Below are 14,249 nucleotides of genomic sequence, written 5' to 3'. Positions count from 1 at the left end.
CTCTTCAGGCTGCTGAATCCAAGAGGCTTTGGGGGCTGGTCTGGGGAATCTCATTAGAGGCTCTCCAGGTGATTCAGATGCATGCTGAAGTTTGAGAAGCACTAGCCTAAATCATTTTTGGAATGATATAGTAAGCACATTGGAGAACTAAGTTAAATTGTGTTTGGAAATTAGCACACAAAACTATAGCAATGTAAGGTGGTTGCAGTGCTGTGTAATTGTTTACCATTTACTCAAATTCAGACTACAAGAAAAGTTCTTTTTAGCCATTACACAGATACCCGTTTATCTCTAATGATGCTAAATACCTTTTGATCACTTTATTTTGTTCTTGAATTATTTGTTTCAAGAAATAGCTTCTGGAGTTATGAAACAAGAAAAGAGGTTATAGATGTTTAATTGTGGCTGCATTTCAAGATGTCCCAGGTTGAATGAAGTATCTTGGTATTTGCTTTACAGTATTGCTCTGTGAGGGGATGTTACTAACTGGTAAATGAGAGCTAAGAATATTTTAGACTCTTTCCCGAGAAATTATAAGAGATTGAAGGGCTTTTAGAAATACGTATTTTCAGAGAGTTTTTAAATCAAAATCACTATATTCAAAAAAACTTTCATTTTAAATCACATTGGAGTTGCTAATCACTCTTTATTGGGGATATTCTGAATGATCCAGAGATAACCAAAGGGTGTTTGTTTTCATTTTATTCCCTTTCCAGTAATTCCTAATAGTTTGCTTTTATATACTCTATTTCAACTCATGTAAATAGGCTTTAACTTTTATTATTGTTTTTCCTGATTTTTTTTTTTTTTAGACTTCCTAGTAGGTGATTAGAAATTAAAATTTCTTGGAACTTGTTCAATATAAAAATAACCTTTTACTTTGGGAAATTTTAAATATACACAAAAATACAGAGTAGTATATCGTAAGTCTTGGCATTCCTCACCTAGCTTCAGTAATTTACATTTTGCCAAATATCAGATATTCTTAGTGTATCTAAACCTGTCTTGAAGTAAGTACTAGTTGGAAGAACTGAAATAAAACAGCTTCCATACTTCAGTACTCTTAGTAGTGAACACAGTCTAGGTTTGTTTAAACACTTATACTTGTGAACTTTGGCTACTGAGCAGCTTGTGCATTCAAGGCCCAGTAATTTTAACAAGTAGTATGTTATTCTGATTACTTGTTTTTTTTTTGCCTTCAGGGGGAAATTACCTTTGTTTCCTTTGCCTTTTCAGTCAAATTTAGTTATTAAGTAAATTGGACAGAAATAGTATCTGTAACAGATATTCTTTAATTCTTCTTTTGGAAATAGTAAAATTACATTCTGAAAGAAGACTTGCTCTTGAACCACAAAAAGGCAATACAAATTAATGTAGGAATTGCTATCCTTGAAATATGTAAATCTTGCCGGGCGCGGTGGCTCAAGCCTGTAATCCCAGCACTTTGGGAGGCCGAGGCGGGTGGATCATGAAGTCAAGAGAGCGAGACCATCCTGGTCCACATGGTGAAACCCCGTCTCTACTAAAAATACGAAAAATTAGCTGGGCATGGTGGCGCGTGCCTGTAGTCCCAGCTACTCAGGAGGCTGAGGCAGGAGAATTGCCTGAACCCAGGAGGCGGAGGTTGCGGTGAGCCGAGATCGCGCCATTGCACTCCAGCCTGGGTAACAAGAACAAAACACTGTCTCAAAAAAAAAAAAAAAAGTAAATCTGTTTTTATATATAATTTCTTGGTGAATTAGTATACACATTGCATTAATATAGCAGTAATTTAAAATTGAGTTTTATGTGGCTACAAAACTGAAATACTTAAGTTGTAGAAAATTTTGAAAACAGGTAAACACAGAGGAAGAAAACTTATTTATAATGCTGTCACCCAGAGATTGTCTGTTAATAATTTAACGTATATTGTTAAAAACTTTTTCCTACAAACCTATAATGATTGCGTATAAAAATTTTTCATGTGGTCATATTTTATGCACTTCTGGGTTTTTAAAATTTTTCTGAGACTGGGTGCAGTGGTTCACACCTGTAACCCCAGCAGTTTGGGGGGCCAAAGTGGGAGGACTGCTTGAGCCCAGGAGTTTGAGACAAGCCTGGGCAACACATTGAGACCCTGTCTCTACAAAAAATAAAACATTAGCTGGGCATGGTGGCAGGCATCCGTATGTAGTTCCAGCTACTTGGGAGGCTGAAGCAAGAGGGGTTTGGAAACTCCTCTTTGAGCTGAGGAGTTTGAGGACAATTTGGGCAACATAGCAAGACCCCGTTTCTTTAAAATTAAATTCTTTTTCAGGATTTTAATATGTATATAGTTATTTTATCATAGAGATATATACTCTGAACTTTTTAATTATTGGGGCTGGTTAGTAAACATTTTATGTTTAGTTTCTCCTATTAGCAGTATCTTTGTGCATATTATTTTCTTCTGATAAATTTGTAGATATGGACTCACTGGAACAATGGAAACTCCAAATGGTAAGGCTTTGGACAGATACTGCCAAACTAATCGCTAGAAAGGTTTTATTCATTTTATACAGAGGTAGAAAATAGTACTTCATCACAATTTACATTGAAATCATCAAAATTCTAAGTTTTTGTTATCGTTAATATGGAAAGATCATCCTGCTGGCAGACCAGAACACTAAGAAATTTCTAGATCTTAAGCAGATAGGAACAAATTTATATCAAGAGTCCACTAAGGAACTCTGGTGCCAAAAAGTAAATAATCAAATTAGATCGAGAATGCTGCCAGGATCAGAGATAGTAGGGGCTTGGGTACAGTCACCAAAATAAGGGAAGAAGAGTAATTGTACAGAATTGTCCCTGGAACAGAAGATGCTCAGCTTACCTCTTCTTGCCTTAAAGATACCTGTCACTTCTTAGCCTCTGTGCAGCTACCAGGGTCATGGCTTCTGTTATCAGAACCTGCATTTACTACTCAGAGGCCAGAGAGTCTGACTTGAGCTGAGGACATACATTGTATGTGCAGATGGCACTTCATCTTGACTTATATCTACAAATACTGACACCAAGAATCATGAGACATCTTAGAGCACTAAACACATAAAAGACAGTCACTATGTATGTGTAGGAAACAGAGAAGAACTGATTGTAATGAGTTCCTGGAAGAATCAGGAAAGAAATGAAACTTGTCTTCAGATATCAGAAAGCATGTTCATTAAAAAGAAAAACCATTCAAGATACGATGACAGGCCGGGCGCGGTGGCTCAAGCCTGTAATCCCAGCACTTTGGGAGGCCGAGGCGGGTGGATCACGAGGTCGAGAGATCGAGACCATCTTGGTCAACATAGTGAAACCCCGTCTCTACTAAAAATACAAAAAACTAGCTGGGCGTGGTGGCGCGTGCCTGTAATCCCAGCTACTTAGGAGGCTGAGGCAGGAGAATTGCCTGAGCCCAGGAGGCAGAGGCTGTGGTGAGCCGAGATCGCGCCATTGCACTCCAGCCTGGGTAACGAGAGCGAAACTCCGTCTCAAAAAAAAAAAAAAAAAAAAGATGACAATGAAACAACCAGTTTTTAGACATTTAAAATACTATGCGAGTTATGTAATAGGCTGAAAGTCGAGTTTACTTAATTCACTAACAGTTGAACTAAAGATTTCTTCAAGATGAAAAGTATGAGAGGACAGTCGAATCACGGAGGATTGATCTAGAAGTGCTAGCATTTGTCTAATGAGATTCCAAAAGGGGGTGAAGGAGAAGAATAATCCAGACTGCATATGAGTGATAATTTTCCTTTGGTCTCTTCAGATTGACCAAGTTCTTGTGAGGGATAATTAAAAACACATGTCACAGGTCTTCCTGACATTTTAGAATCTGGGAACAAAGAAAATTCTAAAACACCTTGAAGACCCAGCACTTTGGGAGACTGAGCTGGGGCAGATCACTTGAGGACAGGAGTTTGAGCCAGCCTGACCAATATGGCAAAACCCTGTCTCTACTAAAAATGCAAAAATCAGCTGGGTATGGTGGTGCACACGTGTAATCCCAGCTACTTGGGAAGTTGAGGCACGAGAATTACTCACGTAATTCTGGGAGGTGGAGGTAGCAGTGAGCCGAGATTGCGCCACTACACTCCAGCCTGGGTGACTAAGTGAGACTCTGTCTCTCAAAAAAAAAAATAAAATAAAACACCTTGAAGAGAGAATTGCCCCTCAAAAGAACAAGAATCAGATTGACTTCTGTCGTCTGTAATTCTAGATGATTAAAGGAAAAAAAAAATTTTCTCTCAAAGTACTGAGGGGAAAAGATTTTGAAACTGATTTGTATGCATAGGCAATTCAGGGATGAGGACAAAAATAATATTTTGAGGCTTACAAGAATCTAGCAAGTTCATATTTCTGAACTTTATCTCAAAGAATTACCAGAGGATGTATCTAAGAGGACAGAATATATGTGAGAAGAAAACGTGAAAATATTGAGCAAAAAGCCTTTCTTGTTTCTAAATAATGCAGCATTTTGAAAAGTTACTATTAAGATAGTAGCAAAATGGGCCGGGCACAGTGACTCATGCCTGTAATCCTAGCTCTTTGGGAGGCCGAGGCGGGAGAATCATGAGGTCAAGAGATTGAGACCTTCCTGGCCAAGATGGTGAAACCCTGTCTCTACTAAAATACAAAAGTTAGCTGGGTATGGTGGCACATGCCTGTGGTCGCAGCTACTTGGGAGGCTGAGGCAGGAGAAATGCTTGAACCCCGGAGGTGGAGGTTGCAGTGAGCTGAGATTGCACCACTGCACTCCAGCCTGGCGCCTGGTGACAAAGCAAAACTCTCTCTCAAAAAAAAAAAAAAAAAAAGGTAGCAAAACGAAAAATAACAATTTGGAACAAAAGCCTACATTTCAGCAATACAGTAGAATTAGCCAGGTAAGGTTTTAAGTCTTTATTTTAAGGATTTTTGTTTGGTGTTGGTGTTGCTTTGGATAGGGGGTGAAAAGTATAGGTTTTGATTAATCATAGATTTTAATAGAAAAATGAGAGTTTAGTTATGATGTTTGGAAAGTTAAAGGTAATTGCTGGAAGACTATAAGTAGGATGCATCATTTGCACTAGAAGCTTTATTTAGTGAAAAGAAACTATTATTCTAGCTGTACTGATAAAGGAAGAGAGGAAAGTGAGGAAAAGAAAACGGAAGACAAGTATATAACAGAACAAAATGTTAAATATGAGACTCATAGTATGATTTACCACAGCAAAAGCTAACTTTTTAAAATAAGATGAGGAAATAAAATCAGTTCAGAAGGGAAGAATATGCATCCTCAGAATTAAAGGACCCTGGGTCCAGTTTGAGGAGGACTTCAGGCCAGATGCGAGCCCGTTGTGTAATGCCCAAAGGGAGTAGACCTTTTTTGCTCGTTGGAGGTGTCTAATATTAAAGCTGTTTATTCTGAAATGCGATTCTAGACATTATCAGGAGCAACTGCAGATAATTCCCATTTACAGAGGAATGCTGCTAACAAGTGTAGGAGGGAACAGCGACAAGTAAAAATTCTGCTGTCATATATGTCAAGTTTATGTTTGTTTCATTGAAAATCAAGGGTAGAGACTGGGCATGGTGGCTCACGCCTGTAATCCCAGCACTTTGGGAGGCCAAAGCTGGAGGATCACAAGGTCAAGAGATCAAGACCATCCTGGCCAACATGGTGAAATGCCATCTCTACTAAATATACAAAAATTAGACAGGCATGGTGGCACGCGCCTGTAGTCCCAGCTACTTGGGAGGCTGAACCAGGAGAATCACTTGAACCCGGGAGATGGAGGTTGCAATGAGCTGATTTCATGCCACTGTACTCCAACCTGGCGACAGAGCAAGACTCCGTCTCAAATAATGAATAAATAAATAAATAAATAAAATCAAAGGTAGAAAATTTCATGCTGTTAGAGAGGAACACATGGAGAGAGAAGGGGGAAGATTTATATTAAAGAATTGGCTAATGCAGTTATGGGGACTGACAAGTTCAAAATCTGCAGAGTAGGCCAGCCATCTGGAGACCCAGGGAAGAGTCGAAGCTGCAGCACGAACAGGCAGTCTGGAGGCAGAATCCCTTCCTTCTCTGTGGAGGCCAGTGTTTTTCTTGAATGAGGTCCACCTGCATTATGAGGGCAGCCTCCTGTGCTCATAGTCTGTAATCCAAAGGTTCATTCCCGCTAAAAATTGCTTTCAGAGTAACATCTAGACTAGTTAGTGTTTTACCATGTATCTGAGTACTGTGGCGTAACCAAATTGACACACAAAGTTAACCACCATACTGGTGAAGATGATATATTTGCTTATAATTTTAGTAGTAATCATGGAATGTCTATGTAAATTACAAAATGGGACACATGACTGAATTCTGTCCTTAGTGAGGCTTGAGAACTAACCTTAGCCTTTGCACTAAACGTGAAGAAAGCTTGATCCTGTATAGGGAGTAACTCACTGGGTCTTTTGCTTAGAAACCAAAAGAAGATATGTAACTGGTTATCAGTTTAAGGAAAAAAGTATTGCCAAAAAGGATTCTTGTGTTCTAAAGTGGAAATGTTATCTCCTTCATCAGCTGTTTTCCTTAAGAGGCCACTTGGATATTATTGTATATTCCAAGAGATTATGCAAATGTCTAAAAAACCTCCTTCCTTCTACCTCCGAGTAGTGAAGTTACAGACTTTTTGTTTATTTTTAGCTGATATGTGTTGGTTCCTTACAGTGAACAGTTTTGAATTTAGCTCTTTGTCATCTCCTTTCTCTCTGCAATCCTAATTTTAATCCTTTTTCTGATGCAAGTGTTGTAGACAGTCAGTGTACTTACTCTACTTGACATATGCTTTCCTGTTTTTGAGAGTTGTGTTAAATCTGTAATATCAGAACAGATAATGGTTACACACTGTTGTCTCTCCTTACCATCATTCAGTTAAATTTATTCATTGCTTTCTCCCAGTGCTGTGCTGAACCTTCTCTGTGAGTTCCTTGATTATCTGAAGCTCATCGTCATGTGATTTTATAACAGTATCCCCTGCCTTCTGACATACTCATTACAGTTTTGTCTGTGGCCTTTATACTTGAAGGTAGTGTACATTCTTGGCTGATGAACAAATCTTTGGCTCACATTTTCTTTTCCCGAAAACCTTACGTTTATTACTCTGTTGCCTTCTGGCATAGAGTGTTGCTGTCAAATTCTGAGTCTTTCCCTTACACATGATTGGTTCTTTTGTCTAAATGCCTAAAGAGTGTTACTTTCTTTAAAATTCATTTGACTTGGATATGCCTTAGCTTCAGTCATTCTGTGTTTTTCCATGGGGTTCCTTTGTATGTTCAGTTGTTTTGTTTCAGGAAAGTTTTCTTGAATTGCGGTTTTTAGTACTCTCTTCTGTGAACTTTGATTTTAGTTTTTAGTTCTTCTGTTATACAGAAGTTGGAATATTTGTTACCATCTCTTAATTCTTTTTGCTTTTGTCCCCATCTGTCCCCTTTTCATCATCCACTTCCCTTACATGCTCTCATGGTGTCTATTTCTTCTCATGTTCTAGTTTAGTCTTCGTTTCTGGAAAAAAAAAAAAAAAAAAAAAAAAAAAAAAAAATCAAATTACTCTTGATTCTTTGTTTTCTCTGGTAGTTCTGACATCTTTTCTTGTCTCACTATCTCATTTTTGTTCTTAGGTTAGTTAGGGTTCTCCAGGGAAATAGAATCGTTGGGAAATAGAATGAGCTTTATTGTGAAGAGATTTATGAAGAATTGGCTCATGCTGTTTTGGAGGCTGAAAAGTCCCATGGAGTGCTGTCTGTATGCCAAGCCTCAGGAAAGCTGGATGTGGAATTCAGTCTGCAGGCCTAGAACTAGGGGAGCCAGTGGTGTCAGTTTCAGTCCAAGGGCACGAGAAGACTGATGTCCTGTGGGAATTTACTCAGGATGATGGCAAAAATATTAAGGGGAAAATATTAGAGAAAGTCATAGCATATAGTCTCAAACCCTTTTGGAAGGCCTGAGGGCTTTTTCTGTAGTTCTTGGCTAAAGACAGCCAGAGTCTCTTTGCAGGAGCTAAAGAGATTAGGGCACAAAGACAAAGGAATGTGAGTAGTTTACCTAACTAGCTTGTTTACTCATGTGGTCTTAAAACTAACCTTTGGGCTGGATAGCTGTCTTGGGGGAGGTTGACCAGGGTTATTACCCACTGATTGTGTTTGCTTTGGGCATTGGAACCTGTCCTTTAATCTTTCAGTATAGTGGTGTTGACTCAAGCCTTTGTCAATTAAACTTTACTAAATAAACGTGAGTCTCACTGAGTGGTGGGGGCCGGTGGCTCTATCTTTTTACAACCCTCTCCAGGGTGTCTGTAAGCAGCCATGGACCCTCAAGCCACATTGGCAAAGCATAGTATCTGTATGTCAGTGTACTTTATTCATCTGTCCCTGAGTCAGGGTTTGCAGAACAGACCCCTGCACACCCCCCTCCCTCCCCCAGGGTCACCTCTGTGACCCTGACATAGTTGGCCAACATGGGGTGACCCCATCATGTCCCAGTTCAAGCAGGCTAGCAGGAAGAAAAAGGGGCAGATTCCTCCCTCCTCCATCTTTTGTTCTGTTCAAGCCCACAGAATGGATGATGGCCACCCACGTTGGTGAGGGCATCTTCTTTGTTCAGTCTGCTGATTCAAATGCACAGACACACCCATGAATAGTGTTTAATCTGGGCACTTTGTGGCACAGTTAAGTTGACACACAGAATTAATCATTGCAGTTCCTCTTTCATGGCTTCTGCCATTTGCTCTGTGTTAGTAGTTTTCATCTACTTCATGAGCCAATTTTTGAGGCCTGCTCCTGCCTGTCAGAACATCCTTCACATTGTTAGTCTCTTTCCTCCTCAAAATAACTTTGTGTGTTGTCCAGCCATGATGCTTCCAGATCATGTGAGTAAGAGGATTCTAGGAAGGCTTTCATAGCTTAAGACCTCTTTCTTGTGTAGCCACCTCTGTCATACTTTCTGAGACCTGCCACCCTCCTTTGTGCCTGAATCCTGCCTTCTTCCCGCTGTGGTCCTGTCCTGCTCAGTGAGGATTGTATACTCAGAAGGGCTTTGTCTTTCAGGAAGGAAGGTTTCTGGGTGTTTGCACAGTCCCGAGGGGTGTAGGCAGACCTGGGTTTTCTGGCCTCACCGTCTTGCACTTAACCTTGTCCGTCTCCTTCCCAGTCTCCCTGGTTAGGCTCCGATCCCCTTGCTTAGTTTTTCACACCAAAGGAGAAGCTTCCCTTCTGTTGTGAATACTCCTCGTCGTCTCTCATGGCCTGTTCCCCTCTGACGTAGCTACATTTGTGTTACCAGTCTAGAGGAAATTCTTTCTGTTTAGAAAATAGATAATTTTAGTTTTAAACATTACAACCTACAATAAATTGTTTCTTTAAAAAACTTGTTTATTTTATATGTCAGACATAAATCACTTTTTTTCATGGTTTATGAAATGAGAGCTTTATATCCAGAAAACTGTGGGAAGGGAATTCCTTTCAGCTGTTTTCATTCTTGGCATATATCAGCATCCATTGTGTTGGTTTTGGCCTTCAGCTTGCCTCCAAGAAGCCAGGGTTTCAAGGTGAAATGAAGATTTTTTTCCTCATATCAAGAGCCAGGTGTATTATTTATAAACATCCTATGTAGATTTTTCAGTTGTTAATAATCGGAAAAAAATAGTGTGTTTCAGTAATTTTTAATATTACATTGTTTTTTATAAACTTCAGTTTTAAGATTATATGTTTCCTAGACAAGTAATATTTCTGTAGTGCATTGATAAAAGCTAGTTTGGACTTCAGTTTAAGAGAAAATGGTCTAGTTTATTTTTGTTTAAGCCTGTACAGGCACAATTACTTGGGCACTGGAGTGGGTTAAATTGAATAGTCATATATTTCTTTTTAACTTGAAATGGATTCATACTATATAAAGCCATATACCTGTGTGATTATTGGTGAAATATATTTCATGGGTCAGCCCTTCTGCTTCTTTAATTAACTTAGATAATTTTGAGCTGTTAGAATTAAACTCATAAAGCTGAGGACCTGATTAATAGTAGGGCTTAAGTTGCTATTGACTAGTAGTTTTTTTTCCCCCTCTGTGTACAGTTGAGGTGCACAACAAGTTCCTGTTACTAACATACCATGTTACACACTCACCACCACTGGTACACGGGTAGAAGAGAACCACCTTGAGTCATCTGAAGCAGGAATGTGGCACACATGAGTTTGTACATATTTTGGGACCATCTGTAATGAGAGCGTATTAGCCAGTTATGTTAGATCTAGGCATGCATACTTTTGAGATAATACCTTATGTGTGTATATGTGTGAATGCAGAAAACATCGGAGCAGTGTGGGGCCGAGCAAACCTGTTTCCCAGCCCCGGCGGAACATCGTAGGCTGCAGGATTCAGCATGGGTGGAAAGAGGGGAATGGCCCTGTTACCCAGTGGAAAGGAACCGTTCTGGACCAGGTGCCTGTAAATCCTTCTTTGTATCTTATAAAATACGATGGATTTGACTGTGTTTATGGACTAGAACTTAATAAAGATGAAAGAGTTTCTGCGCTTGAAGTCCTCCCTGATAGAGTTGGTAAGTTCTTTTTACTATTTGTGCATTATATGCTTTAAAAATGATAATTGAAATGGATGCTTTTTTATTTTATATTATTAATACTTTCACTTTTATTGGAACACAAGCTCCTCTCCTGATAAACATTATATTAAATCACTGAAAACCACAAAAAATGGATCCAAAGCAGTTCAAGGAACTGTGTAGGGGATATAGAGATGTGTATTCCCCCCTCCCCCGAGAGGTTCACAACTTAATAATTTATAATATAGTTATTTCTAACATTTTTGCTCACTGTTTTCTGGACTTTGATGGGTAAGGTTATCAGTAGCTCAAATCTCTTGTGTGTTGATCTCATCAGATACAAAAGCTAAGAGAATGTGCATTTATTTTACAATCTTTATGTGAAAGTGTATCTTTGATTGTATAAAATGTAAATGGTAATTGTACTTTGAGCCAAAATTTAAGCAACCAAAACGTGATCTTTATTTTACACAGAGCTTGTTTGAACAGTATTTGTGGAAATGAATGGCTCTTTTAAAATGTCATACAGTGTCAGTTTTGCCTTACAAATGTTCCTTAAGACATGAGGTCTAAGGTAAATAATAATTACTGATTTTATTTTTTAGTAGGGTGGGATATACCCAAATTATTACTTTTTTGCAGTATTTATTTTGAAATATTTTCTTACTACACTGATGCTGCTCTTGTTTAAAATATTGGTTTGTACTTTGAGAATTGTCTTTAACAGTCTATACCATTAAATAATAAAGCTTCAGCAGATCTAGACTTTGGAGGTAGGAATTTTGGGATCAGATTTCACGGGAAGAAATTAATTGAGTCTCCTCACTTTGTTTTTCTTCAGACTGTGCCACTGTATTCCTGGGATATAACAGTTTCCCTAGCAAGTTAATTCTGGCATAATAGCAAGTTATTTTGTTAATCTTCTGTTTAGATATCAAGTGCAAAATCTTTGCTCATCTGCATAAATATGGTTCAGTTTTCAAAGAAATCTTTCTTTAAATATAAATCTTTATTATTACTCCTAAAGGTGATATAGAATCTGTTATTTTCAACATTCTCATCTGTTCTTGTGTGACTGAGTACCTGCTCTTCCTCTTGATGCACATCCTACATTTCTTCTTGATCATGACGTTCATCCATTTCTCACATAAGAAACTTTAACACATTAAGAATTTTAACAGCAGAAGTTTAGCCTCTGCCCCTTCTGAGACAAGACAAGTAGCTCACTTGGAGGTTCCTGCAAATTGCTGCGTGACCTGTGGTTGTTAGTCTTTTTGTCATTGAAGGCTAAAAACCGTGCAAGTATCTCTGGTGATGGTAATAAGGTGCCATGTTGTTTGTAGTTTGGGATTATCTCAGGTTCCAACAATATTGATTTTGTAAACAATAAAGCAATTTAAAAAGAAATCCAAGAGCTTCTATGTAAATCAGCAACATATACGCCTACTTCAGCTGATAGTTGCTATTAATTTTAGTACTCACTGTATTATGGTTGGTGCGAAAGTAATTGCAGTTTTTGCCATTGAAAGTAATGGCCAAAACAGCAGTAACTTTTTCATCAACCTGCTTTAGTCTAAAAAATTTACTTGCTTTTCATGTATGTTTTACATAGGAAGAAATTTGCTTCAGGCAGTACATTAGAGTATAATTAAAATTATGTTTTTCTTAAGCTAAAGTTGGAGAAAAAAGTCAGTCAGCCAAAATGCATATGATGTCACAGAGCAGTGGTTCCCAAAGCAAAGTCCGGGGACCCTTGGGTTCTCTGAAGCCCATTCAGGAGATTTGCAAGGTCAGAAATATTTTCATATTGATAAGCTGTAATTTGCCCTTTTCACTCGTTTTCCTCAGTTACGCAGTGGAGTTTCCCACTATCTGTTTGGAAGATTTGCATAACTTAGTGAACACAAAATTTTCTTTATGAGCAATGCATGGTACCAGATCATGCACTGGTGGTAGAGCTGTAAAAAGTGCAAGACTAACTACTTTTCAATTGTTAAAAAAAAAAAATGTATAGCATAAAATTTACTGTCCTAACCATTTTTAAGTGTACAGTTCAGTAGTGTTAAGTACATTCACATTGTTGAAACAGTTCTCCAGTACTTTTTCATCTTGCAAATCTGAAAATTTACCTATTAAACAAAACAATTGTGCCTTTCTTCCCATTCCCAGCCCCTGGCAGTCAGCATTCTACACTCTGTCTCTATGAATTTGACTACTCTGGATATAGAAGTGGAATCATACATATTTGTTTTGTGAATAACTTACTTAGCATAATGTCCTCAAAGTTTATCCAAGTTGTAACGTGTGACCAGATTTCCTTCCCTTTTAAGACTGAAGAGAACATTCCATTGTATCTGTATACCACAGTTTATCTGCTTACCCGTTAAGGAACATTTGGATTGCTTCTACCTCTTGGTAGAACGTAAAATTGTGAATAGTGCTGCTATAAACATGGGTATGCAGATGTTTCTTTGAGATCCTGCTTTTGGTTGTTTTGGTTGTAGGCACAGGAGTGGGATTGCTGGAGTATATGGTAATTATAATTTTATTTTTAATATCATAATTCTAACTTCTTAGGTAGAACTGCCATACTGTTTTCCACAGCAGTTGTACCACTTTCCAGTCCTGCCAACAGTACACAATGGTTCTCCATCCCTTAGTCAGCAGTTGTTATTTACTGTTTTTGTCATAGTGATCATCCTCATGGGTGTGAGATGATACCTCATTTTGTTTTGATTTGCATTTCTTTGATGATTAGTGATGTTGAACATCTTTTCATGTGCTTGTTGGCCACTTGTATATCATCTTTGGGGAAATATCTATTTAAATCTTTTGACCATTTTTTAATCAGGTTATTTGATTTTTGGTTTTGAGTTGTGAGAGTTCTTTATGTGTTCTGGAGGCATGAGTTTTAATCTAAGAGTGTGACAAATTTATTAATGGTTTCAGATTCTACATTGTAACTAATCTTTAAAGAGTTAACTGTTGAATTTTGTGGTTTCATATAAGAATATCTAGAATTACTGAAAGTTAAAATACTCTTTTTTTTCAGTGTCATAACTTTGTAAGGCTGGATTTTATACATCAACCAAAAGAACAGATCATAACAGATTGAGCACTAAAACAGATACGAGAATCTAGTTGTTCTTTTTGAAACCTAGACAATTAGATTTGCAAAAATGTAAAATTATGCCACTCTTCTTACTGTATTTTGATAGGAAATAGTTACTTGTAATTTAAATTACATTGTTATACAGGTATTTTAAAATAAATATTTCTAGATTTGTTTTTTTTTCTTTGAAATAGTAAATATTGGTAGGAATTGTCTGTTTAAACAAATGCTTTTTTAGGTCTTTAGTAATTTCTGTTTATTTTTAAATTATGTTTTTAGAGACAGGGTCTCGCTTTGTCACCCAGGCGGGAATATAGTGGTGTGATCATGGCTCACTGCTGTCTCGACACCTTGGGCTCAAGTAATCCTCCTGCGTCAGTCTCCTGAGTAGCTGGGGCTACAGACGCACACCATGATACCCTGCTAATATTTAATTTTTGTAGAGATGAAATCTCATTATGTTGCCCAGGCTGGTCTCAAACTCCTGGCCTTAAGCAATCCTCCTGCCTGGGCCTCCAAGTGCTAGGATTATAGGTGTGAGCCACTGT

General features: G+C 38.0%; 1 protein-coding gene across 5 annotated transcripts in view; it reads left to right on the top strand.

The window, feature by feature from the left end:
- The window catches only part of SPIN1 (spindlin 1), a 92,313-nt gene that overhangs the window by 64,434 nt on the left and 13,630 nt on the right, over positions 1-14,249 (top strand). For all 5 annotated transcript variants that reach the window (XM_074395550.1, XM_074395552.1, XM_039474922.2 and 2 more), the window contains one exon: positions 10,333-10,586. In XM_074395550.1, coding sequence (XP_074251651.1) covers positions 10,333-10,586 — 254 coding nt within the window. The remainder of the gene's footprint in view (positions 1-10,332; positions 10,587-14,249) is intronic.

This window comes from Saimiri boliviensis, chromosome 2 (genome assembly GCF_048565385.1).
Source record: "Saimiri boliviensis isolate mSaiBol1 chromosome 2, mSaiBol1.pri, whole genome shotgun sequence".
NCBI lineage: Eukaryota > Metazoa > Chordata > Mammalia > Primates > Cebidae > Saimiri > Saimiri boliviensis.
This window is presented reverse-complemented; position numbering and strand designations above follow the sequence as displayed.